A 24,829-nucleotide genomic window follows, 5' to 3' on the forward strand; every position below is an offset into this window, starting at 1 on the left:
CAATGAAGATGGCTCCCTCAGATGAAAATGAGAATTCCTGCACTTTCCCTAACAGTTCTTGTTTTCATGGGCCCCCATATTTAGATATACTAGCTAGGCTGCCTAAATATTACTTCCTTTTTTTTTTTCCCTCCCCTCTCTCTCTCCTGGAAACACAGTTGAGTATCAGTTCCTGGACTCAGAAGATGATGGTCTTCCTGAGGTCAATACAGGCAATGTGACACACTGCATGACTGACATACCACTGACCTGGCTGGAGCTGGCCATCTGAGCACCACTGCATCCCAACTGAGGTGGAACTCTGCATAAGGATTCCCTGTTTCCTTCTCTGAATCCCTTACTGTGAGGACAGAGGAGAGATCTCTACTTAAAGCTGGAAAAAGAAGTACATCAATGAGGAAATTATCATTTGAATGATGGTGCTAAACAGCAATATAGTACTATAGCCAGTTCTCATGCACAGGACATACTCCAAATTTCTTCAAGGCTTTTTTGAGATACTCTCTAGGGTCTGTTGTAGAATGAGACAAAGGTCAGTGCCAAGTCGTTTGTACCTCCTCAGCTTCTAGGCCCGGTCAAGCACTATCCTTTGGCACAGGATGTTTCATGTTCTCTTCTAGGATCTCACTTGGAACTACATTTGGTCTCCATCCAGTTTCTGTCTAAATAAGCAACAGATGTGGGGTTCACTGCCTGAAATTCTGACAGATACAGCAGATAGCTCCGATGCCTTCAGAAAAGCCAAGCGATTTCATCAGTTGGAAATAGGAGACAGTAAGTTACCAGTACAAATGCCACTGCTATTTGTACCTCTTCAGTCTTTAAGACAGAAACTGGCCTTATTCTAATAGTGACTTGAATTGCCAACTAAAGCAGTTGAAGCTTGGAACAAGTGTCCAAGAATTTCCAGGAATGAAAAACAGAGTATTTAACCGTGATATGGTTCTACCACAGGCAGAAACACAGACTGCATTCACCAGTCCAATGTAAACTGAGTAAGGGTAACAGTTTAGAGACTACCATTAGGCACAGCAGTCAATACAAAGTATCACTTCCAGTGAAGTTTCTTTCTTCCTTCCCTCTCCCCCTTTTGTTTAGTGAATCCAATGAAAGTTTTAAGAAGATGAAGATTTCTTCAGAAACTTGACAAATGATTTGGAAGTCTCCAAAAGAGATTAGGAGAATAGATGTTCAGTAATTTTCATCTCACTGCTACAAGAGAAGTGACAAACTGAAGACAGGTCATGGATGCTCCACTCTGTGTGTCTTTTATATAAGGATACTGGGCATTACTGGACATACACAAAGCCTCAACAATTCCTACTATTCAAAATCCCCTGTCTTATGTGTTATATGGTATATGTATGTGCCCAAAGAACATTATTACATTTCCTTTTATGGCAGGACACTGATTTTTTTACTTTATTGAGTAGATAAGATACTAAGGAAGAGATACTAAGGACGAGATTGAGCTTCACAATAAAGACACCTACATTTAATAACCTATGCTCTCACTGTAGTCAATGAAGATCAAGCCCATAAAGCTTACAGAGCTACTGCACACACCGAAAGTAGGTAAGTAGTGGGTGGTTAGTCAAATAGCTCTCCACCCTCTGTTGACTCCTCTATTTCCATTGACCACAAAGAAAGCACTGATGCTGACATCCAAAATAAGTGTCTACAAAATGCAGCTGAGACCCAATCTTAGTAACTTAATGTTGGAGATTAATAATAAACAAAAATGATGTTTTATCATAATTGAACTACCATCAATGGTGTAACAGAAACAGGTTAATCTAGGTTTACAACATAATACTATTTGAATTATTGCACACATAGTACTTTACAGAAATAATGATCTCTTAAGGAGATTTTAATATCATTCTCTCATATACGTAGGGAGAATTGAAGACAGAAGCACTTCAAACTCAATTATCAAAGCTACATTAATAACTATGCACAGAAGCCTTCGTGTATTAAACAAATTACTTACACACTACAACAGTACTGTTACTGTGTCTATATCCAGACGGTTATGGGGAATACGTGCAGAACAAGAGCTTATCAACTTAATTTTGACAATACTTGAGTTTTCACACTTGCTAGCTACAGAGAAACAGAAATTTAGCCAATTCTTATGCAGCAGTACAGCAGTACCCAACCACATGCTTTAATTACCAGCTCACCTGGAATTAACATCACCGTGTCCAAGTTGCCCATGCTGTCCATATCCAAATGTGTAAACATCACCACTCTCCATCAAAACCACTGAAAAACAAACAAAAAGGAAGAATATTTTTCTGCCATATGCACATATTAACATGCTACTGCACCAGTGCTGGTTAGCCTTTCTGAGCAGCACAGTTAACAATCCCTACTGAAACACTTGGGAGATCTATACCAGATTCCTCAGCCCATCACAGCTAGCATCTCTATGCAGGACTAGAGCTATGCCATGCAGATGTTTTCAAATGACTCAAAAATTGCTTAAAAGCTCTGATGTAACTCAATATATGATACTTATAGTCCTTTCCACTGTTAGACAGTGTAGTAGGCTACAAAACGATACCGCAACCTTTTCAACCTTTATTACTCCCAAGTACATCCTTATTGAAAATTAAACAAAGCAGTGAAAACACATATGACCATGTAAAAAAAAAAAACAAACCAAAAATTCTATGCTATTATTGATTTATTTGTTTTTACCTGAATGATGAAATCCACAACTGACTTGTACGGCTCGCAGTTCACAGTCAAAGCGGACAGCCCCTGGTGGATAGGTTGTGATTTTGCTGGCATCCTTCTCACCTCTTTCTCCACTTCCGTCTATAAATAAAACTTATAATTATATCTCATGCCTTCTAAAAGAAGAATGAATAGAGCAAGAATAGTAAATAACTCCCCACCCAGCCATTTGTAAGGTAGGTGAAAAGAACTTGCAGAATAGTAAGACAGACAGCTCAAAATGTGGCATCAAAGTAGGTGTGAAAGGTGACAGAAACTACTTCTAAACAGCCTACTACAAAGTTACACACTGGAAAATATCACATCCTCTAAAACAGAAGCTTCCAAAGCGCAGACAAAAATGACTAGCAAAACAGGAAATTCAAACAACTTCAGAAGTTTTGCTTAATAACCATCACTTTCATTCTTCAATAAAATGGCATTATGAATAGATAGAAAGCACTGTAGTTAAACTCAACAGGCATAGCCTGGTTTATTTTTTTCCAATTGCTACTTGTTAAGGATTTTACTTGACTCCAACTTGGCCATTGTTTTACAAAACAATTAATTATGTAGCTTATTTATAACAATACCAGCATACTCACTACTAGCACATCTGTTTCCTGTCTAAGATGCTTTTTTAGACATTGTTTTCTGTGATTTCTTTTATTGAGTGTGAAGGGCACTATTGGTTCTCAAAGTCAAACTGCTCTTGCATCAAATAAAAGCACTGAAGTGACAAGTAAGTGTATTATTTATAAATTTCTCAAAAGCCACTATCTTCTCCAAAAATCAGAATGTTCACAGCATCTAACAATTACACTGTAATTAAACTATATGGTCACAGTGTCACAAAGGAAGGCAGCTTCATAATACTAGGAGGAAACCAAGATGACAGCGAAATAGACAATATGATCATCACCATTAAAACACCTACATCTGTGTAGAAAGTGGGCGATGAAAGCTCTAAAGAAAGTGCATTTTCACAATGAAAAATTTCACATGTGACTGCAGTCACACTGTCTCTAGTATAGAGCAATGAGAGAAAATATATGAAGTGAAAATAACTGCACAAAGGAGATTCCATATTCTTTCTGTGATAATCCTGACCAATTACTTATTAACAAAACTGATAGAGGGAAACAATTGCTGCTCAAAGCATTCAAGGTGGTGTTAATTTAGATCTATATAATTTCTACAAGTTTTCTTGAGTAACCGTTAGTGAAAATCTGAAGTCTGAGACTTCATTATTCACTGTGTGTGACATAGCGCTTATAGACTTACAAATCTTTTAGACTTAAAATATAATTCTGGTTTTATACCTATTGATCATATTTTATTTCCTTTTTATTGCATGGAAACTGCTGTCACAGTAAAGTCACTTCAGCGCTTCTATAACAAACCAGTTTTAACAAATCTTACTGTTCTGGAAATAAAGTTTTTTTCTAGGGATGACTGAGTATAGAAATTATATGAATCTCCATGTAGTTCATATCTGTAAAGGAAAGTGCATGTAGGTATTAAGTAATGCTTTTGTAGAATTAAGTTTAATAGCACAGGTAAAGAATCCCTTTGAAAATGTGAGTGCCTTTCATCAAAAAGAATTACACTCGCACTACATGTTGGATATGTGTGGAGACATGGTAAAGGAATTGTCTGGCTCTAAGAATTGCCATGGGATTTTTGAGGTTTTTCCAATAGCATCAGTTGTGTGCTACCAGACTGCATGCACATTAGAAGTGTTTCTGAAGGTCTGTCTGTAGCTTTTTTCTTTTTGTATTAACAACAAAAGCAAATACAAAGAGACAGAACCACTATTTAACAACAACAAAAAACCCTGAAAATACAGAATTTTTCCTCCCAGTTATGTAATTCTGACTGAACATGCTTTAGTATTTTAGTTAACAATTTTGCTATTTCTCAAATACACTATCTTTGAACTTTTTATGCCTCCTTTTGCATTAAACTCTACATGCCAAAGTAAACAAGAGATGGTTCTAAGGGCTAATATTCCCACCAGAATTATTTATTCAGCAAGCAGCCTACTTAGTGCTTCCTTCTTTCACACAAGCTTTTCGGACAGGAGCAGAAAAAAAAGCTAATTGTTCTGGAAGTCTACGTGTGGCCCCCATCTCCCCTCCACCCTTAATCATTGATGACTGTAATGAAAAATGTAAGCTCTCCCACTGTGCAAATGCACTCGAACAGTCATCTGCCAGGAAGGCACACGTCCAGTAAGTATGTCTTGTGGTTCCATGCACTTTCTACAGTGAAATGAACTAGACACACAGCAACCACGTCACCTACGCACAGTCATATTAACAAAATTTAGGAGAAGTTGTATTCTGGTCACGTAACAGTGTCACATCAAGTGATCTGCAGACACCTGATCATGTGAGGTAAACGTGTATTTCCTGCCTCATTGTAAGAAAAACATACTGCTCTTAAGGGCTTCAACAATTACTAATAAATAGTTGAGGATTGTTGTTTTCTCAAATGATAAATACGTGATGCTGCCTTTAAATAAAAGATGATTCTAGATATACTCCCATTTTTTTCCAAAGTTACAAATGAAAGCATAACACCATATTACCCTTAAGGAACCACTAAATACTATTGTGCAAGATGTAGAGACAAGTACCTTCACATGAAACACATTTTGCAATTCCTTATCCAAGAAATAAATTTATTTTAAAGGAAAAAGTTTTACAGAGCTGGCATTTTCAAATTCCAAAGCTAACTTCTCAAAGGCTTTAAGAATGCAGGAATGGAAGCAACTGACTTCCACATATATCTTTCTTTGCTTAAGTGCAAAATTTGCAAACTGAAAATGGAACTCCTCTCCGCCTTCTTTGCACAGTTAGTAACTTGTCTCATGAGTTTTGAATCAGCTGGATCTTCCGAACTTGATAAGCACTCTAAAGTAATTTATGTGCAGTAAGTACAAAACCCTTGTAACTAAAAAAAGTAAGATTCAGCTAGTCTTGTTCAAAGAGGAAAAAAGAGGTCTTTCGACTAAAATATACAAACCTAAATAGAATATCACTACTTACCTTTAGAGCATACTTTTGGGCTATACTGTTTATCTGTATACTCCATTACATAGCCAATGCATATCATATTTGTCTAGCAGCACTCGTCAGGAGAACCAAGTTCTACAAGCTCTTACACTTAGACATAAGGCAGCAAATAAAGTGGCTCATCTCCTTTCCTTTCAGTATGTTCACAGAGTCAATTTTTTTTTAGATACGTGAGTGAAAGGTGGATGCAGAAAGCTTATTTGCACGTCTCAAGGAATAATTGTAATTATGGAGATATATGCTTGCTTTGCTTCAAACAATTGTGCATATATTAATTTAATTAGAAATAATATCAAAACAACTGTTCCTACAAGGGAAGCATAGAAAGAAAGACTACTGAAGCAGAGATTCTTCTGGCTGAATCAATGAACCTTGTAAGCAGAGCAAGTTAGTGCTTCCAGTGTTATCCACCTGTACTACATCTGAACAAAAACTACTCTTTCATCTCTTGGAAACAAGAAAGCACCAAGGCAAAGCTCTAAAGTGCTTCCTGCCATCAACCCTGAGGGGTGGGCTCCATGAACAACTTCACAATGATGGGTTTTCGTCTTTGTTGCCTTACACAGTTGGGGAAGGAAAGCGAGATAACTGGAAATACAACCAACCTCCTCCCACCACCCAATTTTCCTTAGAAAATTCTTAACTCAAGACAATTTTTCACTCTGCGAAACATGGTTAAAAGTTCTTTTGGCTGATATTGCTCCCGCACACAGAAAAAAAAAAAAAAGCAAGCTAGTTTCCAGGAAGGAAGAAAAAGCTCATTCAGTCCCAACAGCAAGAGAAGTCATAACCTATAAATGAGAGTTCTGCTGGCAAAATAAAACCCAACTTTGTTACAGAATGGCATCTTGAACCCTTGGTCCAGACGTGAAGAAAAACATTTTGTTGGTTCCTCAACTGCAGTAAGGGTGGTGATATTTAATTTCTCACTGACCATCTTTGGAGGAGGAAAAAAGCGCTTCTAAAGATGTTAAATACATCTCTTCTCCCCACAGATGAAAAGCTTTAATGCAGTACAACCATACACACAAAAAAAAAAAAATCTTAGAGTAACTGTCTCTTTATACCATATCATTTGCCAACAAATTTTTGTTCAGTTCATCAGCGATTACCCGAATAACGCGTATGAGTCAAGTTACTGGTTAGCATCTGTGATGTTCAACCCTCACAGGATGTTCTGAATGCCTTAATGTCATTTAAAGGCTTTATACACAACAACACTGCTTGAACAAATTCAGCCTATGACTGCAGCTTCTTGGCTGTCCACCACAGGCTTCAGCTGAAATATCTGTAACCGGTATTATAGCTACAGTGCAGGGGGGAAAGAGACCTACCTCCGGCTGTGAAAACCATCCATCCTATGAGGGCAGAAAAAAAAAGTAAGTCTGTTGGATGCTTGAGAGGTTTGTTACAGAGCTTACTTGACCTTGTAGGTGAAATTTGATACACAGAATCACAAGTGCATAACACTTATGATAACGTGACAATAAACTCGCATTTTTTTCATTGGCACTACTCCCAAATACAGGAAAAAGGCGGCATTTGCTTGCAGAACCTTAATTGACTCAAGAAGCCTACTTTGGTTTTAATTGCTCCTCAGTTCATTTCTACAGTTGAGCAAATTCGACAGACTTTCATTGATTTTTTTTTACTCAGATCCCCAGTGATGAAGTCCACTGGGATTGGAGGTGCAGGCTGGGAGCTCACTACCTTACTAAAGAATGATGAAGCAGAAACTCGCTTTTCTTAATGTCAAAGCACTCCATGAATATGAAGAAGATGGTACCTACACTCCTTTCTATCTAATACTTGTGATGGAGACACAGACATAGAACAGAAAGATTATGATTACACTTAATATGCATGTTTTGTAATAACAAGGACCTTGATACGCAGACCCTATAATTGTGAAATGAGCAGATAACAATGGCAAGCTTTCCAGAAAATGGGTGTGTTGATGAAGTTGAAGGAGTTTTCAGCTGGGCAATTCAACAGAAGAATTCCATGAGTGAAAACCATATAGATTTGGTAATATGTACAAGTACATATTTAAATTAGGCCATAATTGTCAATTCTGAAGAGGCTGTTCACATTTAAGTTTAAATATCATTATCAAGAGCAGTTCTGCAGCTGCAAAGAGAGAAGCAGGAACAGATACCAGCAAGTTTAATACTGGCCTCATCAGTACTACACCAGTCAAAATAAATTTTCCTTGCCCTAGATCTTGAAGGTCTGGTTGGTGTGAAAAGTCACAAGACTATTTTAGCAGAAACCTCTGAAGTAAGAATGCCAGTTTGGAAAGCATCACATTCAAAAGTAAAACAAAATAACAGGCCGATTGCAATGTTATATTCTTCTTTTACTGAAGTCAACATCCCTGCCTCAGATTGATTATTGCTTTTACAGTCTATGTATAGTAAAAGAGGCATGCCTTTTAAGATGAGGTATACTTCTTACCTTTTTCATGATTCTCACCTTCCCCATTACTTTGACAACAAACCATTTCACCAGTTTTCCTTATTCCCTTGGAAGCATTTCCAGAGTCAAGGAGCATTTATAGTTTCTAGTGGAATTTATGGTCATCTTTTGAGAAGCAATCTTCTGAGGCAGAGAAGGGTCTCAAAGTTTACTTACTCAAAGATGTTACAGTTTTTCTTATCTGTTCAGCATGAGACATAAAGAACTAGAAGAAACTGAACGTTTCTTTACATATAGCCTCCCTCAAGGAAAATGTTCATTTCTGCAGAGAATATCTGGCAAAGTATTTCACCACAATACAGAACTTTGCATTGTTCTTTCAGCTCCAAGAAGCAATGCAAACCTCAAACTGACACTAATGAACATACCTCTTGTAAGGAGATACTTGAGCTGAAGTGAGCTCCAACTACCAACACATGCCGAAAAAGTACAGATGTAGGCAGGATGAACATATTCCTTTACGCATTTACCTATGAGGTCAACGGTTGGCAAGTGGTACAAGTAGCAGTACTATCCAGCTCAAGATTACTGGTCATTAGCAAACTGCCACTCAAATGACAGCATTTAGGTTCTGTATGTTTTGTCTTTCAGCATCCAGTCTCTCACAGGGAAATTATGATAGGTTATTCTATTTAATCCATCAAGACTTAAAGCCCAGATGGTATGTTTTCCAAATAGATCGAATATATATAATGCAAATACAAAGGATCAGATTTCCCTAAAATAAACTTAAAATGATTTCACGATCCAGTATGTTCATAACTAGGTAGGCCTATCACCCACACACACTGAGATTATATCCCAAAAGGTTTCACAGTCATACAATTTGTTTGCACACCTGCCAAATACTATCAACTAACTTCCGTTGTTTCAACTGAAATGCCATTCTAACAATTCTTTTCATGTTTAGCTATTCTCCAAAAAAACAGTTGAAGCATTCTGGGCCCTCACCATTTTAGGAGCTTTCTACTTACTTTGATCAGTTCTGTAATCTACCTTTTATATATTAATCCTTTATATATAAATACATATGTATATATAGATGGAGATAAAGATATATACAAACTACGATCAGATTTGATGCAGCTGAACTTTAATATATTCAGTTGAAATTTTTGGTAATACATTATCTCTTCCTAAAAAAAAAAAAAAAAAAGAATAAGTCGCTTATATCTGAACGAATTACACATTTAGAAGTTCAAGGTATAATGAATTTGCTTTCCAGACATACAAAAACATCAGAAATATCAGACGCCTCCCTACTTACATTCTGCTAAAGAATGTTTAACTCAAGAATATTGCAGCATAAAACCCATACTTTGATTTGTGTACTCCCCATTCAAAGCAATTAAAAAAAAGTGTTGTTTACATTATTTTAAATATTTCCTTTCTAAAAAAAGGCTTGTTAAAATGTAACATACCTATGAAAAATTTTATGCTAGAACAACAAGTCTGAAATTGATATGTTAAAGCAATCACCCCAGATATACAACCCAAAAGTTCAAAAAACCAACACAGCAGTCTGAGTCACTGGGAAGTGCTTAAGTTTTCTACAGTAAAATTAAAGAACCTTAGGAATGCGACAGCATTAGAAATGAGAAGAGACACACAGAAAGGCAATGCATACTTCATTAAAAAAAAATAAAAAGGGAAAGAAAAACAAAGATGATGCAGACTACCAAACACTTACACTTTTTAGAAAAAGTCGACATTTAAATGCGTTTTCTTTCTCCTCAGGTAACAAGATACTAACAAGAAGAAAGGCAGAACCCATTTTGTGCAGTTCTTTGAAAAGACAGATTCAGCGCATGGAAGAAGTGACTGGGAGGATGGGCTCACTTCCACCCTAGCCAGTAAGGAAGACCAAATACCTTTGTGCTTGTCCCGTTTATGCTTTAGCTGTGCTGGATGGGGTCTGATTCTGGCTAGAGCCTGTTCTCGATGGTTCATAAAAATAGGACCAGGAAATACAAGGGGGCCTGAGGAGAAACATTTTGCACATGCATAGGAAAGCTCACAAAATGGAAACAGTGTGTTAAACAAAATTCAAATTAAAAGCAATGAAAAAAATGAGTAATAACTATATAATAATCTTGTTTTCCTAAATTCAAAAGGTCCTAAATATAAGAAAGTTGCCATTTCTTCATAAGACCAAAATATTACGCAAAGCAGCAATATATATCCCACAGTGACACTTTTAGCTGAACTTGTAAGTATGCAACTCTACTGCAAGCAATAGAAATATAACAAACTGACATTGGAGTAAAGTTTGATAGCAAGTACCTATTACTGTCTTTAATAGTTAAAAAAAATTAATTATTATGCCTTACATCCTACAACATTGCATACAAAATACTCATTTGGAACAACATAGTCATATCAATGCTAAATTTAAAAAACATAACTGCACAAGCGTTTCTAATTACCATATTTAAAATGCAGAGTTATCACTTATAAAGAAAATAGCTACGCAAAACCACCTGTTCCATGAAGAAAATTATTCAAATTGCATGAGTTTTTTCTTATCTACTTACTAATTTTGAAATCTATTTAAGTTATTTTTCCCATCTACGTAAAGGTCTTCAAGAGAAGATTTGTATTTGAAAAAAGCAATGATGTATGTACTTAAAGTTTTCTCCAGACTACTTTTTCTTTTTAAAATCTAGACCCAAGCAGTGCTCTATTAACTTTAATTGAGGCTGATTATATGTAGATCACGGACCAGCAATTTGCTCCTTAAAACTGTCTTTTTTTTTTTTTCCTCTATTTTAAAGGCTAAGCATGCCACCAAGAATTTCTTCTGAGGCATCTCCTCCTTCCAGAAGTCTCACATTCAATGGAAACCATGAATCAGGAGCTGCTAATGCTGCTAAGTGTCACTCCTGCCATTCCACATGTTCCCAGTCCCAGTCCTTACATGGAGTTTCAAAAAAAAAAAAAAAACACCAAACAAAAAACACCACCAAAAAACCAAAAAAAACCCCACAACCAACATACAATTCAAAAACCACCACCAAAAAAACCCTCCAAAACAAAACACCCCAAATCAGGCTTTGTGTCATGCTTTTAACATGTTCCTTCCCCCAAATCATCGATACTCTGTTTCCTCAGCTGAACTTTATTGACAAGTTAATGTAGGCTAACTTTTCATAAATGCCCATTGTCTTGGGTTTCCTGCGGTTCCTTTAGTCCATCAGTTCCTTCACTAATAGTAAATGGCATGGACAGAAATTTAAGTGGAAGTTAGGCCAAATCTATCTGGCTTTAGAACCTTCAGATGAAGAAACTTGTCTTCACACAGAAAAGTTCCCAAATTTTAGCATTAACTTAAAAAAAGAAAATGAAAAATGTTTTAAAAATCCATGACTGCCTTTCCCCCTAGATTGGTGATTCATATGTGCGTTAGCTAATATAATGGCCAAAAACCAAATTAAACATATAAGATTCTACACACAACATAGATTTTTTTTTTTTTTTTGGTTCCACTGCATTTATCTGGACTCTCTTTATCCCAGAATAGGTCCCCTTGTTAATTAAGAACTCCTGATGATCAAGGATCTTTATTTCTTTTGGTTTACCTTCACCATGCAGATTCTTCATCTCAATTGGAGCTTCCATTTAATAAATACTTTTTTGGTAAAGAGATTACTTTCTGCCAGGCCACTTGCTGTGTTTAATACCCTATTTCCCAGTGTTTAGACTTACACAAAAATTTATACCACTCTTTCCCTTTCTCCATGTTGAAAGGGAGTTACCAAGGAGTACATGGAGGCAGAGCAGGAAAAGGCAAGACAGAAGAGAAAGAACAAGAATGACAAACAGATTATGAAAACTAAAAATGTTTGAAGGATAAAAAAATACAGGGGAAAGCTGAATGAAGAACGGGGGTGGGAGGGGAGAAAAGAAAAAATTAATGGGACTTGCTTATTGAGAAAAGCCCAGGAAATAGAAACTAGACATAACAACATGACAAAAGTGAAATGCAGATTAGAAAAGTTCCAAAGAGAGATGCAAGGACTGCAAAGAGTGCTGCTTGAAAAGTGTGGATCTAAGGTATTTGTGGGTGGATCAAACAGAAGATGTGATCTCTAGGTAACTTACACAAAAAAATTCTGAAGTTCCAGAAAATGCCTGCACAACAAACAGCCCAAGGGATGAGACACAGCCCTGCAGGCAGCCTTTGGCATTTTAGAGAGCAAAGATGGCAAAAAAAAGTGATAATTTCAGGAAGAAGGAAGTAAAGTACATTAGGGTGAGTAAAAGAACTACAGCAGATTTGGGAGACAGAGGATGTTTCGGAAGCACAAAAGGCTGTTGGCTCGAGTACAGTGCTAACACACAGTTGCCTTTAGCTGCCAAGCCACTCACCTGAATTCTACTTCTCTAGTCAAGATGACAATTCTGTAACAGTATCTAACCTTTTGCCCAAAGCAGGATTTTTCTTTCCTTCTGGATATTCCTAGATACTCTGCATTCCCACCCATTATATAAGAGAACTTGAATCCAAAACCAAATTAAATGCAATATATCTCCATTTCATAATCATCTGTACCCAATCCATGTAACAGGATGTGCAAGTCTGTCATGCTCTTTGGCTTTTTACACATGCTAAATCTGTAACACGCTCACGATATGATAGGAAATATCTACATTTTGATTACGTTTTGATGCCTGCGTGTTAAGTCAAGGGCTGGTACGATGTAAAGTATCTCCTCCCCCCCCCAGAATAACACTACGGAAAACAAAACGCTAGAACAATTCATATGGACCGTATCTGCTCTCTATTTACATCAGAGGTTGCCTGTACAAAGGGAACAGAGTTTAGGTACTATGAATTATTCTGGTGGAACAATTCAGCCATGCATTAGATACTTTGTTAATTTTGTTAAAAAATCCCTGCAGAGCATTATTTGAAAAAGTCTTCTAGAAGTCTCTAGCATAGATCTACATGTGGAATAATTACTATTCTCAGCTATTTTAGTAGCTCAAGTTACAGAGGAAAGCAAAGGTCACTGGTAGACTATAGTGCTGCTATTTTAAATCAGTTGCTGTATGATGCAAAATGACATTCATTCTCTCCCTTTATTTTTTATAGAACTCTTTTCCATATCTGAACTTTGGGGTTAAATATCCCTACCCTAGGAAACATCAAGATTAGCTTTTCTTTTTCTTGGTCTGCAGGATTCAGGCCTTTCAAGATGGACTTTATCTGTCAGTGAATTAAGAGTGTAAAGGAAAAAAGCATTTATCCACAGAAATAATTTAATTTTCTAGCAAAACAGAATGCATTTATTAAATAATGCAGTGGACTACAGCAAAACATACCCAATTAATGTATCCCACACACACTTATGTGCTTTTGCATTCTCGGCCATCTAAGCACTTTGACAGAACTATCAAAGAGTTTACTATTTGATTTGAATTTTTATTACACATAATTTGATTTCTCCTAGTTCTTTCCCTAAACAAATGCTATTTGGCAAGCTGTGATCACAGAAGATCGAGATCAACGATCTCAAACGGCGACTTCTACACCAGTGCACTGCATGTAGCAGGCTACCTGAAAAAATAGTACACGACCACACAACTGAAGAGTGTATCAGGAGGAACATATAAAAGCAGTATAAATTAAGGGTGCACAGGAAAAGTCCTGTGTTGGATGGCACTTTTTGTTGTAAAACCCTATTTTTGGCTTCTGGAATACTCGTAAGAGAAAAAACAGGCAGGTGCTGGTTTTGTGTTTTTGTTTATTTAAAAAAAAATACTAAAATACGAAGGCAAACCACTAATATAGAAAAATAGTTATCTAATAGATCAACAGGTGGTAAATTTTAAAGAAAATATTTCAGATAATAAAATTGGGGACTAATGCTTAGTTCGAGTTCCGCTAAGAGCAGAAAACATTATACTGCGATAATTTCACACCTTTATTTCTTTAAATAAACTTTGAAACAAATATAAGTTCCAGGTCCTGAAAGCATCCAAATAAATATTTAACTGAAACTACTGAAAGAAGCTGCACTAATATTTAATAAAAAAATCCTGTATTGGAATAGATAGTTCTGATGTATATTTAGGCATATGTCCAGCAATGAACATAGAATAGTGTTACTGACAAACTGATTCCAAGCCAACAGTGGCTTCGGCAGATGTTTAACAGATTTATGTGATACTCAGCTGACCACAGTAAATTAGTAAAACTAATTACTGAATCAGTTTCACTTCAGAAAAATCAAAAATTGCCCAAATACAGGCAGCCTCAGATAATATTGTCTCAATACACAGCAGTTTGGACAAAAATAAATCAATTTCCTGTGGGTTTTTTTTTGTTGTTCCGATTAAGAATGAAGGAAAAGAATTTTCCGTTTCTGTAAGGCTAAACCTCGGTTAATTGCACACCAAATCTGTATCTCAGTGATGACCATCTAAAGGTTTTTACATCATAGGCTGAGAAAGAGAAATAGTGAAATACCAGTGAACCACACGACCATTTATTACCACCATATTAAGAGTTATTTCTGTATTTTTTAGCTTATTAGTTAAATACAGTTTGTTTAAAAAGCTATTTTCACATTCTCACAGCCTTCTGAAAAAAAACAGAATTATCTTTAAGCGATAAATTCAAATCTTTGACTACTTCTAAATTCTATTACTTCAAATATCAATCTGAAAAAGTTGCAGAAACAGCTTCCAAAATAAGCTCACTCGGTAAATGCTAATCTTAGGCTCATTGCATCGATTGCACAATATGGCCCAGGGATTTCTGTAATCCATTAAGGCATAATTTAATGACTACAGACTAGAAAATTGGTGTTTCATAGGAAACGAAAAATAATCTAACCATGCTCTGAACATCCTAACATATAAGACATCCTCATTACCATAGAATTACCTCATTACCTGAGAATAAAGCACAACTACTTCTATGCTCACTTCCCATCACTCCCATCAAGCTCTAAACCAGCTTGAAAAACAACAAGCATTTCTTCGTAGGGTACATCAGCTCCTTCCCTTCTCACCAGAACTTGAGAAACAGTGAAAAGCTGAGAAACATCCATCAATAATTATGTTGGGGAATTATGCATTAGCATAGAAGCTGTGATGCATACAGCTGTCTTTACTTCTCAAAAGGTCGTACACCGGACTCAAGAATATTTAATTGATTTTGAGCCCTCTTCACTGCTCTTGCGACAGCCGTTAAGCTAGAAGCAGAAAGAAGCAGCTGAGTGAAGTAGTTCTACACCAGTCACAGAAAAGAAGCAAAAATGGTCACCTGAACACACTGTATGTAATTGTTGCACTGAAAAGAGCAACAAAATACAACTAATATTAAGAAACTTTTAAGTTTTTTTAAAATAATAGATTTATTATCCCAAACTGAAGCACTTTTCCACTGTCAATTTTAAGGATCTAATTTGTCACTAAAATAATTTTTTTTTCGTTTTTTCTTGAGCGAAGCAACATAACTGGTTCTAAACATAAAAATTATTTATTGGTTATACTTGCTATGACAGAATTGCAATCTAATCTGCTGTGACTGCTATTTCAACATAACAAAAAAAAAAAAGCAGGCTACTTTGACTTGGAAGATGTTTGAGAGATGAGTTAACTGCTCTGGATTGAAAATACAGTAACGTTACTAACTAGGCCGTTGATATTGTAGCTATTAATGACAACTACTTCTCCTTCCCAGAATACTGAAATTCATACTTTATATATGCAGAAAAACGCAATTAAAGATGAGCATAGTCATCTTCTTCCATACAAGAGACCAGAACTGACCTCGTGAAGGAGTTAAATGATTGTCATAACTGTAGACATAACCATCACTTTCTCCCTTAATTCCAGTGGACCACTGAAACATATTTTTAAAATCAGAGGTCCCTGTAACAGGACTAAATTTGGAGCCTTAGTAAAGAAGCATAAACAATTAGACCGCTTAAAAACCTGTAGCGTGGAAACCAGTATACTTCCAGCACTTGTGCTCTTACACCTCTGTCCTAAACTTTACTCCTTTTTCAACACACTCAGTGGGCAAATAAGTGAGAGGTTTCTTTGTGATTTTTTGTTCATTTTGGTTTGTTTGCTTGCTTGCTTTAGGAATGAAATGTTCCTGTATTTTCTTAAAAAGCTTTCAGAGTCCTCTTGTTTATAAGACATTCACGATCTACTGAAAATATTTGTATTGAATAAAGGTCATCAATAGTAACTAAAGGGTGATCAGCAACATTCAGTAATGGATCCTATTCTTGACTATCAAAAACCACACATGCTTTGTTTCTCGCTGATCTAGCATAAAAGAAGAAATGCCACATATTTACATACTACAACCCAGAAATCATAATCCTGACAAACAAAACACTGTGTACCTGAAGGAAAGACCCTAACAGAGTTGAAACCTTTCTTTTGATCTCTAAATAACTATTTCATTTGCAAGGATTTATTCAGTTACATATGCACAAATCCTAGAACTTTTTGGGAAAGCTAAGCAGTCTGCCTAAGCTTTTTAACATTACTATAACTAAGGTTTTTTTTCAGGTTGCAAAACCTTTTGCACAGCAAAATGAAAGTCTAGTAGATTATTTAAGTGTTCTTGGTCTCTCTCACGATAAGAGCATCATCATAAGAGTTCTCAAGAATGGTGCTACTCTTTTCACCAACCCATGGAAAACTGCAACATTTGGATGGAGAAGCAACAAAACTCCAACTTTTTCATCTGACTGTGTAAATCAAGATTGATTATCAAATCATATTTTCATACCTGATTATGTAAATCAAGATCTCTAAGTATTTGTGAAACACTATTCCCAGCTTTATCACATCAGTCATTCTGAACTGAATGACTACCTCCAGTAGCCACATAGGTATAGAATTTCCATGCTCTTTTGATACAGAATATAATACGGATGCGTGCAACAAGCTGGCCAGCAGTATCTTTGTCCTATACACCTATCAAAATAACAATAACCACACATTCCTGATATATTGATCCCCTGAGATTCTGTTAGAGACTCTGTTAGATCCAAAACTTCTTTTTCATTTCTCTTTAGAGAGACAGATGGCATACAAAAGGGATAAGCTGCTCTGGCACTACTTCTAACCACAGAAATGGAAGCAAACTGAAATGTTTCTCTGATGCTCTTTTTTTCCTTTTTTCCCCCCAACTGAAATTTACCTCCCAGCTCTGTCATCATTACCTTTCTGGGCTGAACAGCAGTAGCTTTCAATAATATCCAGGCACTCAACGAGGATTTAAGAAAAAACAATCGTTAGCTGTACCTAGTATTTGCCAGCAGCACGCAATGCAGCTCCAACATGACCTAGGCAAAGGAAGAAAAAAGGCTTCCCCCCTCTACCTCTCATCTAAAATTAACCACAAAGAAAAAAAAAAATTCATCCTTTTCCACATGCATAGGAAACTGTAAGCTTTCTCTTCCTTGTTGCTCATTATTTCTGGTAAGACCAGTAATTTCTTACATGCAAGTGAAACAAAGCCACAATTTGCCCCACAAGGTTCACTGGCATGGAGTCTAGAAATAAAGTGTGATCACAACGCACTTTTTGTATCTGAGTAAAACCAGTATCTAATTCCTAAAAGGAGAATCAAAACAGTATTTACTAACACAGCAGGAACTTAAAGAGCATCAAATTCCAATAAAGTTGTTCCTCTTCTCAACACACAATAACCTTACCAACCCCATCATCATGCTCACTAAAATACTATGATTTGTATCGGTCTAAATCTCTCAACTTTAATTATTTACCAGATTAAGTCAGTGAGGTATTCTAAAACAAGACAAGTACTGAAAACATATTAAAGTATGTGTTGTTTGTGTGGAAAATCAACAATAATTCCCAAGGTAGATAATACACAAGGCAATAAAATTCTGAAATGATGCAGCGTTTTGTTTTCTTAATTCAGTCAGCGTGTGAGTTTTTTTCATGCTATTCAAATATAGAAAAACTCATTTTATAAAACAAGAAATTCTGCTTACTATTATACAACAGATATTCAATAATTTATATTAATAGTTATTACATAATTCATATGATAGGTAACTAGGACTGGACAGGCTTGCAGTCATTTCAGCTCTTCATGTAAAAAGGCATATAAACTCTTCATGTAAAAAATGTTTTAGGATCTACATTTTAACAAGCTATTATTCAACTAGGATACAGCAAAAAATTAAAATTAACTATAGGAAAGTGATATAAAATGCTACTCGTCACCATTAAAATTCTGATTCTTGTAAGTAGATTTTGTTAAACATACAGATTTTTCATAATTTTCCAAAAGCATGCTAAATAACATAACTTAGGTATTTAGGGTCCAATTTTTGTTTGGTTACTATACTGGCTCATTGGAGCAAAACTAATGAACTTCCATTTGTTTGCTTAAAGTATTCAAGCCTCTCATCAATAAGAAAGTCACTTACCTCTTCCTTCTTCCAATCTATGTCTCCTATTTACACGTTGCCGCTTTTCTTCTTGCCGTAACTGAAGGTGTTCTTCAATATTAACTCCAGGAACAGGGACAGCTACATAGATTAGGAAAACAAAATATGTAAAACTATCTTCAAAATTGTTATGATGGTAATAAACTCTAGAAGAAATTAAGTAAATGAAAACTGAAGCCTACTTACTACCTGCTCTTTACATGGCTCTGACATAACACTGAGAAATAAAGAAAGGAGTTGAGTAAATTTGGAGAATAGTTTTAGGCCTTATTTCTGAATTTCCAATTCTCCAGTTTTCATAAATCTGCCACAATTCCAACATTACTGAATACCATTTAGAACTTTATTTCTGTTAGGCATATACATATCTATATGTAATTATGTTATCTCTTTTTTTCCCAAAAAAAGTTTCAAACAGGATTATTATTAAAACAAACATTAAATTGCTTATATTTTAAAAATGTTTTAAGTAGATTAGATATTTTTTAGTTTAAGAATGCTTTACCACTATATGCTCTGTGCTTATTAAGAAGCACAATTACTTTTAATGCATGTATACATCTGTATGTAAATCAGACTTATTTACCAAAGTAGCTCATTTAAGAGGAATCTGAAACAAACCGATTAGCACTTTTTTAAACAGAAAACATGATTTGAATGAATGCAACAATAAAACTACTGTAAGCACAACCTTTTTCCAGTATTTTTTCAGCAAATTGCAACAATCTAAAAAAAATACACCTTGCTTCCACTATCAAACAAAAACTCCACCTGGAAGCACTGTCACTTTTCTCCAGACAAATATGGTCAACCAGTTCAACACCCTCACCTCAAACCATGCCAAGCCCACCAGAGGACCAAGAGCCATTGTCTATTCTGCTAGGAGAGGAGTTAGCGAAGCGGAGGTTAGCACGAAAAACCGTAACTCCTCCCTGGTCATGCACAAGAAAAGCTGTGAAGCAGAGCTGCTATTGCCACGTTCACCATCAGGATAAACCTACTTCTGTGACAGCCATGTATACGCAAATTACATTTAGAAATATCTATATGAAAGTATCAGGACTGCACAGTGAGGTTATTCGGGGTTCTCAGTGTTAACTTACCAAGCGAACCACTTCTAGTTTCTATTTAACTTTTGCTTGGGGAAAAAAAAAATCTCACACTCAAAGTATAGAATATAATTTTCTATTATTACTACTCCTTCCCCCTCCAGATAAAATATTTATACATCTCACCAATTTAAGTCATACATCTCACTATTTTATGGTCCTTTTCTATACCAGATACTATATCCATACATCCATGCAGGATTAAGGGCTCTATGTAAATCTAAACATAAAAAAAAAAAAGCAGTGAAGGAAAGTCTGGTCTACAAAAGCCTGTATTCACCCAGTTGTACGTACAGAGAATACAATATTTAAACTGCTGTGATAACAGATTTTACTAGGCAAGATCCCAAACTGTATTTTCTAATAATCATACCAGTTGATATTTTTTATGCTAAGGTGGGTATTTTTGGGGAGAGGGGTGAGGTGGGAGGCGTTTGGTTTTGGTTGGTGTTTTGTTGTTATTTTTGTTTTGTTTTTAAAGTAATTTCCACATTTCTGGCAGCTCTTTCTCTCTGAAAATTTCTAAGAGAAAAAAAGTTTTCAAGAAACAATAGTCCCCATCTTTTATGGGACTGCAAAAAAACCCTCATAAGAAGATTATAGAAAAATCTTAAGGCTATCAAAAAAGGACAACAACTTTGTACTATCAACATTAGTATCATAACCACACAGGTGAAAATGGCACACACATTTACAGTGAAGTATTTCACTTACCAGAATGATCCCACTTTGCTATATCACCAAGAAATAAATCTGCCTGATAAGTAACATTTTATCTATCTTAACAATATTAAACTAAAAACTGTCCTGTAATTCTAAAAGTTCAGTAATTTGATTCGAAAGAAAGAACTGCATTACTTAAGATACAAAGTTCTATTATACAGAAGAATCAAAATACTAACTGAAATATTAACTGAAAAGAACAATCCTATTTCTAAACTAACCTTATTCATTCCAATTATTTGGAATTATTATATCCAGTTATTCCAATTCAAGTTTCAAAAGTCAGCAGTGGGACTCAGTTTATTAAAGAATGCAAACAGATGTATTGAGGGGAAATAAAAAAATGCAGTAAAAAAGAAAATTAAAAACCATTTTGCTAATTTCACATCACTTACCCAGCAAGAGATCTAAAGGTATCATCTCTTTTACAGCATCAAGGATTCCTCTTTGCCTTGCTTCCTGGCCATCCAGTTCTCTAGCACACGCCTTGCAGCAGCCACATACAGCGCAGCCCGACTCACCTGAGCCACAGCCACAGATTCTGCAGCAAACAGAGTTGCTTTATCACTACCTTTTACACTTTCATGCGTTACAGATGCCTCGGTAATTAAAAACACACATCATTAGTCTGTTCTATCTGTGGACATGTAATTTTTTCCTGAGATAAACAGAAAGTATAGCTAGTTTAAATCCTAGCTGCTGTCGCATGGTGACAGGGAGCACACACTGACCGTACGTATCTGAACTGACTTCTCAGCATTAAACTTTTCCTCATTTAATTAAACGCACACCACATGAAAACATGAACAAGGAAACCCCGAGCACATGCAATGCTGGAGAAATAGTAATGGCAATATGTAAAGCAGTGGCCCTTTATGCAGATCAACCCTGAAGTAACAGATAAAAGCAACTGGAACAGCAAGATAAAAAACTTCCAACATAGGACGAGAAAGGTTATCCCAAAGCCAGCAGCTCTGTCAAGAGACAGATTACATTAGTGTTCATATTCAACAGCTTCTAGTAAAGAACTATATGCTAAGAAATGTAAAAAAAAAATGCATTTAAAACTAAATCACCTGCAACCATCACAAGCTATTTACAAAAATTTTAACCTACTTTTGATTTTAAAAGCACAGACTCTTTTTAGACATAATGGTACCTTAGATTGAAGGTTAAGAACAGATCAACTTGGTTTACATGCAAATTGCATTGCTGTCGCCATTCAACACCCTATAGCAAGTATATTTCCATAGGTTTGCTTACCCTCCAGGTACCCTGTCAGGACGCCCACTACTAACACAGCTAGCTCCATAGCCCGTGCAATCTCCACATACAGTGCACACCATACACTGCTCCAGCTTCCATTTATGCATGCCTGGAGGACACATCATGGACTTCTCATCTTTTTCATCCAGCTCCTCTTCTAGGTCTTCATCCATTGCTGTTGCCATGTTCTCAACTCCAAAACCTAACGAAGATATTGAAACAAGAAACAGCTGTTTTCTGAGGCCAACAGTGGCTACTACTGAGGAAGCGCTGAAGAACACTTGCCAATCAGATTTTAAAAGGCATGACTAGGTATGCCTGATTTGCACGCTCAGCCAGCACAATGACACTTTTGAAACCCCTCCGAGCATGAGCTGGTGTTTACAGCTAGGTTTCACAACTGAAAGGGAAATGAAACATTTATATTCTAGGATACAAGTAACAGGTCATTTACTTGTCACATATGAAATATTCCAATCCAGCAAAGGTGCATAGGTATGATTTTTCATACCTCTATTTAGGAGTAATGGAAACGTTCAGTTGTGTGGAGAAAGACATAAATTTGCATTCATGGCCTGGTTAGGCAAACAACAGCCTCAAGACTGAATGCAAACAAGGAAACAGAAAAAAATTTCTTACTAGCACAAGTATTTCTTACTAGCACCTCCCTTATGAGGAAAGGCTGAAAGAGCTGGGACTCTTTAGCCTGGAGAAGAGAAGGTTGAGGGGGGACCTGATTAATGTTTACAAGTATCTAAAGGGTGGGTTTAAGGAGGACGGAGCCAGGCTCTTTTCAATGGTTCCCAGCGACAGGACAAGGGGCAATGGGCACAAGCTAGAACATAGGAAGTTCCGTTCAAATACACGGAAAAACTTCTTTACAGTGAGGGTGACAGAGCACTGGAACAGGCTGCCCAGGGAGGTTGTGGAGTCCCCTTCTCTGGAGATTTTCAAGACCCGCCTGGATGCAGCCCTGAGGGATGTGCTTTAGGCAACCCTGCTCTAGCAGGGGAGTTGGACTAGATGATCTCTAGAGGTCCCTTCCAACTCTGAAGATTCCGTGATTCCGTGAAAGGCACAAGGAGTGATGAGGTTTGGCTTTATTAATTTGTTTTAAAGAAAAACTTTTTCACCAGCAAAAGAGAAGTAATTAAGATTCTTTCTTTTTTTTTTTTTTAACCAAGTTTATTAGCGTGTGTAGAACACCAAATACCTGACAGTCAAAGTGAAATCATCCATACCTCATTTTGTCTTTTTTAAGTATGTTGCATGTACTTAAGTCTTAGTACTGCAATTATTTTATAATAAAATGCTTAGCTATCTTCTCATTTGTGATATTTTCCAGCACACAAAACAAAAGTTAAAAAAGCCTAGGTCCCTCACCTTTTCCTCCCTGGCTCATGGAGCCTGTGTCTCGTCCACACTGTCCTTTATTATTCACTCCAAATGTCCAAACTTCTCCATTCTTCATTAACACACAGGTGTGAGCTTTGCCCATGGCTACTTGAGTCACAAAATGGCCTTTCAAATCTGTTACTAAACCTGTAAGACACAGAACAATTGAGTGGTAAATTGCACTTTCTATCCGAGAAAGAAACTTCAGCAATATAACAAAATTGCTAGCGGATACTGACAATTTTTAAGTTAACAGCAAGGGAGAAAAACAGTAGGTATAAAAAACAAGTGCTAAAATAAGTAGTGAAAAGAGAATTAGGCTTAGGCCATTTGTCCTGCAGAGAAAGGAAAGCCAAAACCAAACCAAACCCTGCTGAAAATCACTTGTTCTGAAAAACAATTCTAAAGAAGTCATAATACCATTGGAGCTTTTTTTTTTTTAATCTATTATTTTTTATCTAAATTTAGATGTACTGGATCATCTGCAAATTCAAAACATGCTGTCTTGTGAGCAGAGAAATGTATAAGGCCTGGTTTCTTGTAGCCCTTGTTCCTAACAAAACATGTTCTTATTTGTGCGACTTTTCCCTGTGTGGCCTTCTAGTGTCAGATTAACTCAACAAATGATTATCTTTTTTTCCCCTTAGTGGAAGCTATATTTTTCATGTATTTGTCACCAGTGCTGCTATATATTTTTACAGAACTTAAGGAAACTGTCTTCTCTTTCTACCCTTGTGTCATATTTGGCTGAATCAGCAGAAAAATCAAAAATCTATTAGGAGAGTAAGAAACACACAAACGTCATTTCCACATGCTAAAAAAACTTACAAACTAATTTCAATTACTCTAGGTGAGAAATCACTTAAAAGACAAATATTTAACTTACTTGTACTATCAGAGTAAATGGCATCTTTTCCAAACATGTAGAGTTCTCCATCTTTTGAAATTACAGAACTGCTTCCATTATTGCATGCTGTAGATATGACAATCTTTCCTTCCATTTTAATAATTTTTTTAGGCTTATATGGTTTTGACTGCCGTCTGCTTTTAGCTGTAAATAAATAAATAAATTGCAAGTCATTCTACCAAAAAACCTTCAAATGCACAATAACATTTGTATTACATTAGGGTTTAGTTTTCCGGCCGCTACTGAAAAAAATATTTCCATCTGTATGCTCTCCTGGTCTAATTTTTATTGGATTACACTGGATTCTCTCAAAAAATTCAAGAGCAAGCAAAGTCATTATTAGATAGGTATCTTTCAGTAATGATTCTTTGAGTGTTTCTTTTACATATATATACTAGACTAACTTTATGAACTTTACAAAGCAGCACATAGAAAAAAAAAAGTCCTCATTGCGATCTGAGAAGAATATATATGACGATATATGCACAGTAAATTCACAGAATTTAAATATTACAGAAGTTCATTCTTTTAAAAAAGAAAAACAGTAGATTCTCTAGTTATTAAAACCATCTTCAGAAAACCTTTGAGTCACAACAGATTCCTACAAGAGGAAAAAGGGAAGAAAAGGTACTGAATAAAAACCCAGCCCAAAAATCATTGTTTGTAATCTGGCCTCAAAGAAAAGGGCAA

The 24,829-nt window shown here is 36.1% G+C and overlaps 1 protein-coding gene across 17 annotated transcripts in view; it reads right to left on the reverse strand.

The window, feature by feature from the left end:
- The window catches only part of MYCBP2 (MYC binding protein 2), a 200,961-nt gene that overhangs the window by 117,631 nt on the left and 58,501 nt on the right, over positions 1-24,829 (reverse strand). For 15 of the 17 annotated variants that reach the window (XM_054209561.1, XM_054210085.1, XM_054209040.1 and 12 more), the window contains exons 13-20: positions 24,119-24,283; positions 23,221-23,379; positions 21,835-22,039; positions 20,967-21,112; positions 18,719-18,820; positions 10,154-10,261; positions 2,707-2,826; positions 2,187-2,268 (exon numbers count right to left, since the gene is read on the reverse strand). In XM_054209561.1, the coding sequence (XP_054065536.1) occupies positions 2,187-2,268; positions 2,707-2,826; positions 10,154-10,261; positions 18,719-18,820; positions 20,967-21,112; positions 21,835-22,039; positions 23,221-23,379; positions 24,119-24,283 (1,087 nt within the window). Of the gene's footprint in view, positions 1-249; positions 269-2,186; positions 2,269-2,706; positions 2,827-10,153; positions 10,262-18,718; positions 18,821-20,966; positions 21,113-21,834; positions 22,040-23,220; positions 23,380-24,118; positions 24,284-24,829 lie in introns of those variants that run through there. The other 2 variants (XM_054209207.1, XM_054210001.1) reach the window with 2 other exon arrangements.

Source organism: Rissa tridactyla, chromosome 1 (genome assembly GCF_028500815.1).
Source record: "Rissa tridactyla isolate bRisTri1 chromosome 1, bRisTri1.patW.cur.20221130, whole genome shotgun sequence".
In the NCBI taxonomy this organism is placed as follows: domain Eukaryota; kingdom Metazoa; phylum Chordata; class Aves; order Charadriiformes; family Laridae; genus Rissa; species Rissa tridactyla.